We start from the raw sequence: 15,130 nt of genomic DNA on the forward strand, positions 1-15,130 counted from the left end.
CTTCCCCCAGGCCCAAATCAGAAGAGAAATAGAATTCCAATCATACTTCTTTATTACCCTTTCGGTCGCAGGTGCGGGCCACCTACCGCGGATTCTCCCCCTAGTCAGTCCTAGACAGAGGTAGAAGCAGTGGAGAGCCCGCCCCAAGACCGTCTCTTCTGAGCACCACAAACCACCTTTTCCAGGTCCTTTTTCCACTCTTTCTGGCCTTCACGGTGACCACACCCTAAGGAAAGTTGTGATGATAAATAACCTCAGTCAATCCAGCTTTTCAAGGTAGTGGGGGAGGCAACAGCCGCAAGCCCAAACAGGGAGGAGGATTAGACCACCAAAGAGAGGCTAATTACGCCCTGGTATCAAAGGGGAGGACAGGGGCCTTTTTGTAAAAATGCCCCTGAGGTAGAGAGCCAGAACGCAAGTTCATAACAAAGCACCCGGAGGGAGCCTCGCAGATTGCTGCTCCCAGACTTCTTGCTTTCATGGGAGATTTCTTCACGCTTCCCAGGCAGATAAGGCTGGGGCAGAGGGCTGCCACTGTGCACTTATGAGTAATCCTGAGTAAGGAAGCCCCTGAACCTGTCAGTCAGGCTTGGAGAAGCTGTCGAAGGCACAGCTGGGGCCCCTCACAAAGGTCATGTCTGTCCGAAACTTCATGCTGGTGGGTGGCTGGCGGCGGAGCAGCAACTCCCCTTGGTCCTGGGGTAGGGGCTCATCGTAGATGGTGGAGATGAGCCCCAAACCAGTTCCACGGGGTCTCTTCGGTTGCCCAAATGGCTGTAACTTCTCTCCATGGTACCTGGATTAGAAAGGGCCCTCTGTCTCTGAAACCCCAGTTAAATGGGTTGGGGAAGGACAGGGAAGTAGCTACTACATATCTGGTTTATTCTAAAGACAGAGCCTTTAAGCCTGGATCTTCGCGCTCCAGCCCCCTTATCCATTCATTGACAGTGCCAGTAAGCAGGGGCCTTATTGCTTTCATTTTTAGTATGCAAAGTTTAAAACAACTGTCACTGCTCTGTGACTTCCTAATGGCAATCATCAAGCCCAAATTCCTCAGACTAAGGGAATGGACCCCTCCCAGGACATCCAGACCTATTTTTTTCTATCTAACTATTCTGAAGTTTACCCCCTAGGAGTCTCGAGCACCCACCCCAAAACCAGAGGGAAGGGGGAAGCACGGTATAGCTGAAAGGCTAGCTTGGGACCCCAGGGAAGTTCCTCAGCCATACTCACCCCAATCCACGCTTGCATCTGGGGTGCTGGCCATCATTATCCAGGGCCTCAGGCACCCCTGAGCACCGGCTGCCCAGGCCCTGGCCCTCAGCCCAGCCCTGCCGCTCCATCACCTTCCGTCCAATGCCCTGCAGAAGGAAGGGAGAAGATTCAAGAGATGGGGATCTCTTGGAGGTTGGGAGATGAAAGGTGGAGAGAAGGAACAGGGGCAGAGAAGGAAAAGAGGTCAATGGACTGGGCACAGTACTCACCTTGGTGTGGCGCTCAAAGGTGCCCACCTGGTGTTCCATCACGGAGCAGTCCTCCTGGCCAGCTCGGAGTCTTTGTTCCAGACGCATTTGAACAGCATCTCGGGCATCCTTGTCTCCACCATCTGAGGAAGCAGAGCCCAGTTTGCAGAAGCATCCCTCTCAGCAAGAGAGGAAAATCAGGTTTCTTGGACTTCCTCACAAAATTTACATATTCCTCTTTATGGTGTTTTATTACTTTATTATTCTCTCTCTCATTAGACTGGGAACTCGCCAAGAGTAGGAACCTCAGTTTTGCCATCTTAACAGACGAGGGAATTATGGTGCAGAAAAATCATACAGCCAACAAATGAAAGATAGAATTAGAACCCAGGTCTTCCCCTTCTCTCCCCATCCAGGTCATTTTTGATTCCAGAATCTAAATTCTTAACCAGAGTGTGAGTTCCTGATCCCCACTCTACCAGGGTCTGCCCACCAGAACCGAGATTCCTGAGGGCTGTCCTTTCATGTCCTTGCTCCATAAAGGAAAAAGGCTCTGCCAACAGTGAGTGCACTCAACTAGAGATATCTTAAGAGAGGAACCCTCTCAGTGAGCTACCCCAAGGGAACTGGTGTCCTGTCTCAGCTTCTGCTAAGCAGGTCTGCTAAACTTCATCGCAAGACTAGGACACCAGTTCCACCTCCCAGTACCACACCCCCTGGCCCAATACCAGTACCTCTGTCGTAGTACACGCTCATGTCCACATCCCAGTCATCGGCTGTCTGTTCATCAAAGTCTGCAGGTGTAAAAGCATTAAGCAGAGTGAGCTAAGGACTCTCAGTTCTATTGAGGGTTAAATCTATACTTAGACATATGTTCTAGAACTTGAGGCTTTTGATAGTAGTTTTAAATTTCTCCTCTGGGAGGATCATTCAGAATTTGCAGGAGGGCATATTCTTTCCACCCCACCAATTTCCCCCACCCCTGAATAGGATAACTGGTCCTTCATACACAGTCAAGGCAAGTCACTTTTCTAGTGCTTTATTTGGGCCCACTACCAGGGAATGCAGCAGGAATCACTCCCACCCTTGACTGGTGCCAGTATTACCTCCTTCTTCCTGCTGCCAGAACTGGGCATCAGTGTAGAACACCAGACCAGAGCCGCCCTTCTCCCACTTGAGCTCGATCTCCTCCTCAAAGAGCCGCTCAGTGGTACGCTCTTGCCCGGTCACGTCTTCATGCAGTGCTTCATGCCGCTCCCACTCCTCACCCCGATCATCGTCCTGGGGGAAGGGGAGAGGTGACCTGCCTGTTTAGCTTCCTGACTTTAGGCCCACAAGGAGGGCAGCTCAGGGGACAGGCCCATGAAATGCACCCTCAGCACTGTTCCTCCAAATTCTTCCAGATGCAACACATATTAGGCTCTTGAGTCCTTGACCAACCCCTCCCTCCATCCCATTTCTCAACATACTTGTCTTTTCCCCCTGACAAGCCTGCTTCACTCTTATTTCTGGTTTTTGGTCATATTTTTCCCCTACCTGAAACATCTGCTCTTCCCTTTTACCCTCATGTCTTCACTTGGTTAAATCCTCCTCCTCCCTCAAGTACTATAGTCTACATGGAGCCATCCACACTGATGCCCACAGCACTCTCACTGGTCTTGGAACTTCTCAGTTTTAATCGGCACCACTGTTTAGGCCTTTGTACACGGTATCACAAAGAAAGAAGGGACAAGAACTAATACCTATTTTCTACTGTGTCAGGCCCTTCACATAACTTAGCTCCTTTAATCACCCCAACAACCCTATGGGGTGAGTACCATTACCCCATTCTATAGGCAAGGAAACTTGGGTTCAGAGGAGTAAAGTGATGTGCCCAAGGTAGTAAGTATGTCTACACAGTGGCAGAGCCAGCATTCAAACCAGCTCACCACACTATACAGCCTTCCCAGATGCCCTTTCTTTTCAGGGAGATTTCCAGCTCTTCGAGGGCAGGAAATGGTCTTAGAATATCTTTGGAATCCTGTGCTAGGCCCTGTGTTTATACTGCTTAACTGGACTTGTGGAATGGTAAGATGAATTATGGTTTGAAATCTTGGGGGTCCCTGTTTGGGTTAAATTCCAGGAGGCCTCAGGAATCACTGCTGTGGAACAGGTGCCAGAGAAGTCAGTATGGTACCACACGAGGGTGTGGTCCAGATGTGTTAGCAACTCTGTGCCTAAAGCTTTGAATGCATAGGTGGATTACTTTTTACCCAGTGTGTGCAAAAAAAAAAAAAAGTTTCCCAATCACAGGGGGTGTAGGGGATGGGTGGAGGTGGCAGAGGATATAGGGGGGAATAAATGGTAATGGAAAAATACAGTAAAATTAAAAAATAGAAAACATAAAGTTGTAAAATGGAAAAAAATAGTTTCCCAACAAATCACACCTCTCCTGACTTTATGTATGAATAACCAAGTTTGGAGAAAGAGGTAGAAGAAATGTGTATTTCATTATAAAACTGAAGTGGAGGCTAGTGTTCAATCCACAGACTCAAGGTCAGAAAACAGAGGTGACTTCTCAGGCACATAATGAAAGGACATAGAGGTCAGACAAGCAGCAAAGGGGAGTGGGTTCATGTGCCAGCTCTACCTCTCCTTCCTTAGATGATCTTATCTCTTGGTAGGTTTTCATCTATGAAAAGGACTCTCCTTACATTCCTGCTGAGGAATGAAAAGATGACCCCTTTGAGAATCTTCTGATAAAAGTTCTGGCCCCTCTTCCCCCAAAAATGTGTAGTTACACATGCAATTACATATTACATTTAATGCCAGGGAATTCTAATTCTTTGGAATCCTCCTGAGGACTCCAGGTTCAGAACTCTTGTAATATACAATTGAAAAGAGGTATTCTTTTTTTTCAATTGACTTAATGATTGAGAGAAAGAAAGAGAAACATTGATTCATTATTCCACTTATTTAAGCATTTACTGGTTACTTCTTGTATGTGCCCTGACAGGAGATTGTACCTGCAACCTTAGCACACTGGGCGACTCTCCAACCAACAAGGCTACCCAGCCAGGGCAAAGGGTGGTATTCTTAAGGTCTTGGCCTCTTCAAGCTGCCAGCAAGGACAGGGTGGCTCACTGTACTCACATCATCTGAGTGTGACTCTTCTTCCTCCTCTTCTTCCCCTTCTTCCTCTGGCTCTCCACAGAGGCCGGCTGGTATGTCTGTCAGGCAGGTTCCCTGGGGTATTTCTTCACCCTCAGCTGTGTACACACGCTCTTCCTGCTCCACAGTCTCTGAGTCCTCATACTTGAAAGGCACATTGCCATAGCGCCTGGAGGAGCCTGTCTTGGGGAACTGGAGCTGCAGCTGGGTGATGATCCGAGGGGGCAGGCGGCAGGCCCGGATCAACTCCAAAAAGACATGCAGGGGCGTCCCCACATTCCCATTGGGCATCAGCACTGGTGGGTTCAGCTCTGGCAGTTGCTTCAGGTCACCAAGAGTAAAGGCTTCACTCTTAGCCTTCCGACTCTGCAGTTCCTTCCGGGTCTTGAAGGGAAAGGAGCCTAAACCTTGAGAAGCAGTGAGAAGAAATGGTTCTTGAAACCTAGAAAGCCTCCAGCAACACTTGAGCCAGAAATTGGTCAAGGTTTAAAAATCCTTTAGTCTAATAATGTTCCTCCCTTTCAAATTTTCCCAGGGTGCCTTCCTCCATTCTCTGACCAGAACCAACTAATAATTTCATGCGATTTCTCATTGCTTCAGTTGAGCACACAAGTTTCTTCCAGATCTGGTTCCTGTTGACCTTTTGGTTCTCAACTGCCACTAACCCCAACCCCTGTACACCTTCATATCATGCTCCAGCCACATCGAACAATTTAACATGCCCTGAAACTTGCATAGGCTTTCACGTTCCTATTTGTTTCTCCTCCTCTGTCTTCTCACAGCACTTGGTGATAAACAGCACATGCTCTGGAGCAAAATGCCTGGGCCTGTATTGTGATTCTTCCAATTACTAGCTCTGTAACCTTGGGCAAGTAACAATTTTGCATTCCTCAGTTTCCTCACCTATAAAATAGGTAACAATAAATCCTATCTTATAGGATTGATATGAGGAGTCAATAAAGAAATGAAAGGCTTAGAAGAGTGCCTAGGAAGTACACAGGAAGTGCTTAGTAAATGTTAACAATGAGAACGGCATCTCTGTGACAATTACCTTTTTATACATATGACTTCCTCTCTGGACTTTGTGCACAGAATGTGTCCAACTGGTCTCTGCCTACCAGCTGGAGTAACACTAGGTCTAGCAATATAAGCTGGGTTTGTTGAATGAATGAATGAGAGGGCTCTGCACTGTTTCTCATTCCTCATCAAAGTGATTTCCCATGAAAATGGGAGCTGTCCTTAGAAAACAAAAAGTCTCTTCATTTGCATCTTACTAAGAGAGGACTGGGTCTGGAGCAAGGAAGGCAGCAGGATAAAGACAATAAAAGGATTAGAAACCTGATTTCCTTCTTATGCCGTGTCAGTGCAAAAATCAATGCCTTCAAATAGAAAAAAAGGGTCTAGAAGGGGACATTAAATGGAAAATGTTAGATCATAAGCATAGGTCCCTTCCTGTTTTTTTTTTCCTAAGTAAATTAACTGCAATTTGAGCCTGAAGCTCTGTCCAGAAATGACCTAAACTCCTATAGAGACGTAAACAGAGAACTGACTTATCCTCATCACCTGTCAGGAAAAGGGCCTGCGTCCCAGGTCCAGTTTATTATCTTTTCCAACCTTACCTGATGTCTCCGTAGGTAGCCGAAGTCTGCGGATGAAACAACGACCAGGCAACGGAGTCCCCTGAGAATCCAGCCACCGGCGGCCCGAATACATGCGAAGCAGCCTCTGGGCTTGAGCCGCCCCCCGTACCGAGATGACGCAGCAGCAGGTGCGGGGCTGGGCGGGAGCAGAGTCCCGAGTGGAGAAATCGTGGGCATCGGTGTCTAAAGTGCCGGCAAGACTCTGGCCCATAGGAGTTAGGCCAGAGTCGGGAGTAGCCTGGGGAGCTGCCCGCTCAGGACGATGACGATAATGGAAACAAAGGAAGCCACAGCCGCTCTGTTCCCGGAACTGGCTAAAGTAGCTCCGTAGCTGGGCCGAGCGCAACTCCGGGGGGATGCCACTCACAATTAAATAAACTGCCGCTTCTTCCTCCCCCTCGCTGGGCACCGCCATCTTGGGTTGTCACATGACTGGCTGGGACCAATTCTCTCGAGAACACCGCGAGCGACCGACGCAGAGAGTCTGTGTCACTTTGTGTGTAGTCCGTGATTGGTCCGCGGGGGGCTGTAGAATTGGCACCTGTAATTGGGGAGGTCTCCGGGAAGTTGTGGGGGTCATCGTCCTACCAAGAGAAGCCAGCGATGATGGAAAAACTCACCTGAGCTCTGGCCTGGTGTCTTACTTGGTTGAGCTTGGTCTCGTATACTAAAATTTTTCCGGATGACTTTCAGTCAGGGCACATGCCCAGGTTGCGAGTTCGATCCTAGGAGGTGTAATAGAGGCAACCCGTTGGTTTGTCTCACTTCGGTGTTTCTCCCTCCCTCTCTCTAAAATCAGTGAACCTACCCTTGGGTGAGGATTTTTTTTTTTTTTTTTAAGAAAAACTCACCAGAGAAATGGGGTTACAGAACTCTTTCATAAACTCTTATGAGGATCAAATTAGAAGCCTGCAAGAGGTGCAGTTTTCAAGACTTTTAGTCATTGGGAAATCTCCCCAATCTAATTTTAATTCTTACTTTAGAGACTTTTCAGTCGTTCACCCATTTATTCTTCCAAAACACTGGTGGACTTACGCAAATCACTAAAAAAAAAAAAAAAAAAGATAATCCAGTTGAAAAGTGGGTCGAAGTCACTTGACAGAAGAGAAACACTTCCAATGAATACTTAAAGATGTTCAATCTCTTTAATAATCAAGGAAAGGCAAGAAGACATCTACCAGATTGGCACAAACACACACACACACACACACACAAAACTTAAATCCTTAAATGTTGGTGAGGATGTGTAGCACGTGGAGATACCATACCCTGTTGGTGGAAGTGTGAACTAGTATAACCACTTTGGAAAACAATTTGCCCAGTAAAAATGAAGTTGCACATATTTTTTGACCCAGCATTTCTGCTTATTGGTCTATACTTTAAAGAAATTCTTGCTTGTTTATCAGGAGGCGTATTGACGTCATTGCACTTTACCAACCCTGTGATCCTGGAAAACAGGGAAGGATAAGAACCCTCAACCTGTGTTCTGGAACACAGGTGGCTGCAAAGAAACACCTTCTATGACAGATAAAACATATGGACACCCCCTTGTTTACCTATGATAATGCACAGGCTCCAAATTCCAATTTTTTGCTTCATAAGCTCTCAGATGAACTGCTTGTCCCCACTAATCTATCACATCAAAAAGTTTATTAACCATGCTCTGGCTGCTGTGGGTCAGTGGATTGAGTGCCGGCCTGCAAATCCAAGGGTCGCAGGTTTGATTTCCAGTTTAGGGCACATGCCTGTGTTGTGGGCCAGGTCCCCAGTAGGGGGCGCGCGAGAAGCAACCACACAACCACACATTGAAGTTTCTCTCTCTCCCTTCCATTCTCTAAAATAAATAAAATCTCAAAACCAAGCTTTGGTAAGCTTCTCTTTTCCCCCCAGGTCCCTGAAATTTGTGCCCCCCATAACCCCCCCCCCCCCCCCATAAGTCCTCAGGCAGCACACAAGCCCTCCTTAACAGTCCCTCCAGAGAATAGACTGGCTTCAGGGTAAAACCTCTCATCAGGCCAAGGCCAATCCTGGCCATTCCACATCCTCGCAACCTTCTTTCTAGCCCGTGTACTCTTCCCTATGAAAGAATAACTCTTTTGCCTAACGCTTGAAACACATGCAGATCTTAAGATCAGAGTGTTCTCCCATTACAAAAGCTTCTCACTTCCTATTGCAATAGTTCCTTTCCTCCATTGCAATAATCATTTCAAATAAAGCCTCTCCTTACTAAGTCCAAATTTGTTTTTATTTGACAGTATATATGAACATTCATAGATGCATTTTTTGTAAGAAATAAATTGGCATTTAGTACCAATAATCTCAGATATATAATGTTGAGTGAAAATAAGGAAGTCAGAAAACACAATTATTCCATTTATATAAAGTTCAAAAATGGAAACTAAAAATGTTTTTAGGGGTACATAAATAAGTATGCTTTAAAACCATAAAGAAAAGTAAAGAAATGATTAACTTGAAATTCAGGGTATTCATTACCTTTGGGAACTTCAAACTTGATGATAATAATGACTTATGGGGCAATGATGAATGTTATTCATTGTACTGTTATTTTTTTTAAAGATTTTATTTATTTTCAGAGGGAGGAGAAGGGAAGAAGAGGGAAACATCAATGTGTGGTTGCCTCTTGTGCACCCCCCACCAAGGACCCAGCCTGCAACCCAGGCATGTGCCCTAAACTGGGAATTGAACCAGTGACCCTTTGGTTTGCAGGCTGGCACTCAGTCCACTGAACCACACCATCCAGGGCCATTGTACTGTTATTCTTTTTTTAAAAAGATTTTATTTATTTATTTATTTTTAGAGAGGGAAGGGAGGGAGATAGAGAGAGAGAAACATCAATGTGCGGTTGCTGGGGGTTATGGCCTGCAACCCAGGCATGTACCCTGGCTGGGAATCAAACCTGCGACACTTTGGTTCACAGCCCGCACTCAATCCACTGAGCTACGCCAGCCAGGGCTTGTACAACAGTATTCTTTACATGTATTTTATAAATATTACTTTGCTTTATTCAATTTTAATAAAAACATCTTAAATGGGAAAATAACTTCAAAAACATAAAGCAATGCTTACTTTGTGGTGATCACAAATTTATACCTATTTGAGAAATAAAAAAACCAATTTTAATGAGCATCTGGATAATTGCGAATGGAGACAATGTTGTATCTGGATTCTAAAATTAACTAATGGAAGTATAGATTGGTAGAACCATTTTGGAAAACTGGCAAGATCTACTGAAGTTGAGCACACTTTCTATAACTTGGAATTTCAGTTCTTGTTATATAACAACAGACCTGCAAACATCTGTGCACCAAAAGATATGTACAAGAATAATCCTAGCAATATTATTTGATGAACCAAATGTTTATCAGCAGTATATGAATGAATGAATTATAGTGTATTGGGATACTGTACAATGAAAATGAAGCAATTACTGCTACACAGCAGAAGGATGACTCTCAGGAAATACTGAGTGAAAGAAGACATATACAAAAGAGTACATGCTATATGATTTCATTTACATAAAGTTTAAAACAAGCAATCTCACTTACGAAATCAAGGATAATGACGCCCTTTTGGAAGGATGGTGAGGGTACTCCGATGGGGAGGGTTTCTGGGATGTTGCTAATGCTGTTTTATTTCTTGAGCTGGGTGGTAGTTATAGGAATATATTCATTTTGTGATAATTCATCAATCTATACCTGTGTGATTTGTATACTTGTCTGTATGTTATACAACAAGGTTCAGTTAAAACTATATTTTTGAAAATATAAAAATTGAAAAATAAATGCTTTATGGCAAACAGTGTGGACCAAAGTAAAGCTGGCATGCTTTAGAAAAGCTGTTAGATGACCCAAGAAGTTATACAGTTATGATTGTGTGCAATTGCCATTTGTGGAACTAAATTTCCAGGACCTTGCATGATGCTAGGTATGTAGTAGACTGTCAGTAAATTGTTATTGGTGGAATGAATATTACTGGCACTAACATGGAGATATGCCACTAGCTGTTGGTTGGGGACTGCCTCCAGAAAACTTGGGGCCACTTCCTTGGGGGAACACACAGGTCAGATTTGTCATCAGAAACTTAAATCTGGGCCCCAGTTGGTGTGGCTCAGTGCGTTGAGTGCCAGCCTTTGGACCAAAAGGTCACCAGCTCTATTCCCAGTTGGAACACATGACTGGGTTGCAGACCAGGTCCCCAGTAGGGGTGTGTGAGAGGTAACAGATCTGATGTATGTCTTACACATTGATGTTTCTCTCCCTCTCTTTCTCCTCTCCTTTCCCTCTCTCCAAAAACAAACAAACAAACAAACAAATATCTTTTACAAAACTTAAACCTGAAGGTAACCAAGATTACATTTTCACTCTCATTCTGCCTTATAGTAAAATTTATTTTCCAGTTGGTTGTTCCTAATATGTAAAGATACCTGATAGCATCATGTATAAGAGCGTAGGCTCTAAATCCAGAGCACCTGAGTTCAAATCCTGACTCTACTACTTAGTAACTGTGCAACCTTGAGCAAGTTACTTAACCTTGCTGTGCCTTGGTCTCCACATTTATGAAATGGAGATAATGATAGTACTTCCAGCACAGAGTTGTTGGATGAGTATCCACCCAGGGTGAGTATTAAATAACATAATCCATGTGATGTGTTTAGAGCACAGTTTTCAATAAATGTTTAGTAGCTACCCAGAATGATCTTCCAGGAATGGGTGGTCCCCTTCATTAATGTTGATTCCCCTGAGAGCTTAGTCTTGTCACCTCCACCAGTTTTACAGTGATTGCCTTCTCTGCTGCCTTGTTCTGTGACATGGTTTCTGTCCACCATCTCTTGCCACAGTGCTCTCTGACACGTCTGTGCCTTTGCACCCGTCATCCCTTCTGTCCATAATGCCCATCCCTTGGTTTGTCTGGCAAGCCCCTATTCATTCCCTTTAGCTCAAAGCAGTCACCACTTGGCTGAAACATTTTTCCCACCTCCGGGCAGATTTAATTACTTCCTCTTCTGAGCTGCCTCTTGCATTCCCTCTATCACATTTCAGATCACTCTGTGTGTTACAATGACTACTTATGTGTCTCTCTTTGCCATACAGGATGTTCAATGAAATCAGAGACTATACCTTATTTATTCTGTGTCACTTAGTAGCGAGCACAGGGGTCTGGTACAAGTGGATGTCATGAGAGATGTTGAAAGGTGAATGAAGTGAATGGCTGTATGGCTAGTGGGTATTGGCTTTTTGGCGGCATGACAGGTTCTAGAATATGTGACTGCCCCAAGGCCAGGGTGTGTCAGTGCAAGGCACAGCCCCCTTCAGTGGCTGACTGCTTAATAAGCAGTCAGTGATTTAGCTAATGAAGGTAGTGATAATAATGATAATAAAATAGTACCGGAGACTGACCTTTCTTCCCAGTGAGTCATCCCTGGTTGGGCCTGAGAGCAGAGATCATGGCTGAAAGGTGGATGGTCAGTGAACCATTGCTGAGCTGGCTCCAGATAGCTGGACCCTGCCATGACTCACTCTAGCCTGTGCTGGTGGCAAGAGCCTGGTCCCCAGAGTCCCACAGGCCTGTGTTCAAATCCCAGTACAGTGATCTACCCAGACCTTGAGTAATTTCAAACTCTGTCTTGAGCCTGTTTCCTTCTCTACCTTCCCCGGTTGATGAGACACAGGTCCCATTCCTAAGAGGATGCTGATAATGGAGAAAGAGTCCCCCACCTTTGGAAAGCCTGCAGTCTCACAGAGAAAGCATTACTGTATTTTCCTTATTACATTATACTGCAATTCTCTCTTTAGTTTTGCTGTTTTGTCTTTGTGTTTCTTGCAGATGGCTGGGGTAGAGCATAAGAAGTGACTCAAGAGACAGCCGTGAAACAAACAGAAGTGTAGCTCCCAAACCACATGGGGAATGGGGGGAAGGTCAGAAAACATTTTGAAAGGGGGCAAGGTAGGGTTAATAAGGGGAAGCTATTTGGGTGATGGAAACATAAGTTGAGAGGGAAAAGGTTGGGGGGGTCATGGAGAGGTGTGCCTTCTAATTATCAGTTGTGCAGCGTTGGAGGAGGGGAAGGGTAAATGGCAGGAAGACTCAGCCCGAGGGTTTAAAGAGGTGCAACAGTAAACTCATGGGATCAGTTAGTAAAGGGACATAAAGGATAGAATGACCTGAAATCCCTACATCTGCTGGATTTGGTTCCTATGGGGAGATAAGGCGTCTGCCCTGGGAAGAATTGCCTCCTGTGTCTGCAAGGTGAGAAGGGGCCGTGTGTGCCAAAGTGCTGGGAAGGGCAGGGCAGGGAGGGGTGCCTGTGGGCCTGAGGTCTGGGTCTGGGGTGTCTGCTGGGGTTAAGGGTTGGGGGAGATACAGGACCTGCTCTGGGTTCTAAAGGATATTTCTGCCCTGGCCGGTGTTGCTCAATGGGTTGGAGTGTTATCCTGTGACCAAGGAGGTGTTGGTTCGATTTCTACTCGGGCACAAACCTAGGCTGTGGTTCCACCTCTGTCCAGACACATGCGGAAGGCAGCTGATCAATGCTTTTCTCTCGCATCAATATTTCTCTCTCTCCCTTCCTCTCTCTCTCAAAGTAATGGGAGATAAAAAAAGGATATTTTTAAAATATATTTTATTGGTTATGCTATTACAGTTGTCCCATTTTCTCCCTTTTATTCCCCTCCACCCTGCACACCCCCTCCCACCTGCATTCCCCAATTTAGTTCATGTCCATGGGTCATATATAGGTTCTTTGGCTTATACATTTCCTATACTATTCTTAACCTCCCCGTCTATTTCCTACCTACCATTTATGCTACTTATTCTCTGTACCTTTTCCCTCCTCTACCCTTCCCACTCCCCTGCTGCTAGCCCTCTTATGTGATCTCCATTTCTGTGATTCTGCTTCTGTTCTAGTTGTTTACTTGGTTTGTTTTTGGTTTTGTTTTAGGTTTGGTTGTTAATTACTGTGAGTTTGTTGTCATTTTACTGTTCATATTTTTAATCTTTTTCTTAGATAAGTCCCTTTAACATTTCATATAATAAGGGCTTGGTGATGATGAACTCCTTTAACTTGACCTTGTCTGGGAAGCACTTTATCTGCCCTTCCATTCTAAATGAAAGCTTTTCTGGATAGAGCAATCTTGGATGTAGGTCCTTACCTTTCATGACTTGGAATACTTCTTTCCAGCCCCTTCTTGCCTGCAATGTTTCTTGTGAGAAATCAGCGGACAGTCTTATGGGAACTCCTTTGTAGATAACTGTCTTCTTTTCTCTTGCAGCTTTTAAGATTGTCTCCTTATCTTTCATCTTGGGTAATGTAATTATGATGTGCCTTGGTGTGTTCCTTCTTGGGTCCAACTTCTTTGGGACTCTCTGAGCTTCCTGGACTTCCTGGAAGTCTATTTCCTTTGCCAGATTGGGGACGTTCTTCTTCATTATTTTTTCAAATATGTTTTCAACTTCTTGGTCTTCCTCTTCTCCTTCTGGCACCCCTATGATTCGGATGTTGGAACATTTAAAGATGTCTTGGAGGTTCCTCAGCCTCTCCTCATTTTTTTGAATTCTTGTTTCTTCATTCTGTTCTGGTTGAATGTTTCTTTCTTCTTTCTGGTCCACACCATTGATTTGAGTCCCAGTTTCCTTCTCATCACTGTTGGTTCCCTGTATATTTTCCTTTATTTCACTTAGCATAGCCTTCATTTGTTCATCTAATTTGTGACCATACTCAACTACTTCTGTGAGCATCCTGATTACCCATGTTTTGAACTGTGCATCTGATAGGTTGGCTATCTCTTTGTCGCTTAGTTGTATTTTTTTCTGGAGCTTTGATCTGTTTTTTCATTTGGGCCATTTTTTTTTTTTGTCTCAGCGCACCTGTTATGTATAAGAGGCGGAGCCTTAGGTGTTCACCAGGGTGGGGCAACCACATCACTGCGTTGTGACGCTGTATGAGGGGGGGTGTCCAAGAGGAAACAATGCTGCTTGCTCTGCTCTCTGCCAGATTTCAGTCCCTTCCCCCACTACCCACAAACAAATTGGGCCCTTCTGGTGCTGATACCCATGTGGGTGGGCTTGTGTACATTTTAGGACTCTGTGGGTCTCTCCAATGGACTCTCTTGTGAAGCTGGGAGTTTCTCCCACTGCTGAAATCCCCACAGGTGTTTTCAGTCAGAGGTTTGAGGCTTTATTTCCCTGCACTGGGACTATGGGTTGTGCAGTCTGTCTTACTCCCCAGTCGTTCCTCCTGGTTTATCTGCACTTGAATGTGGGACCACCCGGTCCACAATCCACCACCTTGTTGGGTCTACCACTTGCAGCCTTGCCCTCCCCGGTCCTCAAGCGGCTGCCTTGCCATGAGTCCTTTCCTCACTGGCTGCCCATCTCCACCCCTCCTACCAGTCTGGATAAATGTTTCTTCTTTAACTCCTTGGTTGTCAGACTTCTGTACAGTTCAATTTTCTGTCAGTTCTGTGTGTTTTTTGTTTTTAAATTTGTTGTTTTCCTTCTTTTGGTTGTGCAAGGAGGCACAGTGTGTCTACCTACACCTCCATCTTGGCAGGGAGTCTCAAAAAAGGATAATTTTATTTGGGGATTTGATTAGGTTCTGACTGGAAGAAGTTGTTAGGAAGGGCATGGCCTGGTTGAGAAGAGGGGGGATGTTGGAGTCACTGTGGGGAAAAGGGGTGATTGGCTAGGTGAGGCACTAAATGCCAGGCTCTGGTAGACCTTGTAGATGTGCAGATGCAAGTCTGCCTACTTTAGGGGTTACTTTCCCTTTTCCTGTGACATACAGAAGATGGAGAACACACCCTGGTGTGAGGGTGTCTGTATGTTATATGTCCCACCCTTGGGTGCAGGGGTGTATGT

At 45.2% G+C, this 15,130-nt stretch overlaps 1 protein-coding gene across 1 annotated transcript; it reads right to left on the bottom strand.

The window, feature by feature from the left end:
* Positions 1-40: 40 nt before the first annotated feature.
* Positions 41-7,296, bottom strand: GPATCH3 (G-patch domain containing 3). Its single transcript, XM_028513623.2, has 8 exons — positions 7,105-7,296; positions 6,233-6,978; positions 4,596-5,020; positions 2,570-2,744; positions 2,198-2,257; positions 1,485-1,606; positions 1,234-1,361; positions 41-796 (listed from the first exon to the last, which is right to left on the bottom strand). The coding sequence occupies exons 2-8, from the start codon at positions 6,666-6,668 to the stop codon at positions 580-582; spliced, it is 1,563 nt and encodes a 520-aa protein (XP_028369424.1). The 5' UTR covers positions 6,669-6,978; positions 7,105-7,296; the 3' UTR covers positions 41-579.
* Positions 7,297-15,130: the final 7,834 nt, after the last annotated feature.

This window comes from Phyllostomus discolor, chromosome 5 (genome assembly GCF_004126475.2).
Source record: "Phyllostomus discolor isolate MPI-MPIP mPhyDis1 chromosome 5, mPhyDis1.pri.v3, whole genome shotgun sequence".
Taxonomy (NCBI): Eukaryota; Metazoa; Chordata; class Mammalia; order Chiroptera; family Phyllostomidae; genus Phyllostomus; species Phyllostomus discolor.

Coding starts and splice junctions, on each gene's coding strand:
- GPATCH3 (XM_028513623.2), bottom strand. CDS start 6,668: ATGGCGGTGCCCAGCGAGGGGGAGGAAGAAGCGGCAGTTTATTTAATT. Junction 5,021..6,232: donor GCTACCTACGGAGACATCAG/GTAAGGTTGGAA, acceptor CTGCTTCTCAAG/GTTTAGGCTCCTTTCCCTTC. Junction 2,258..2,569: donor CTGGCAGCAGGAAGAAGGAG/GTAATACTGGCA, acceptor TTACACCTGCAG/ACTTTGATGAACAGACAGCC.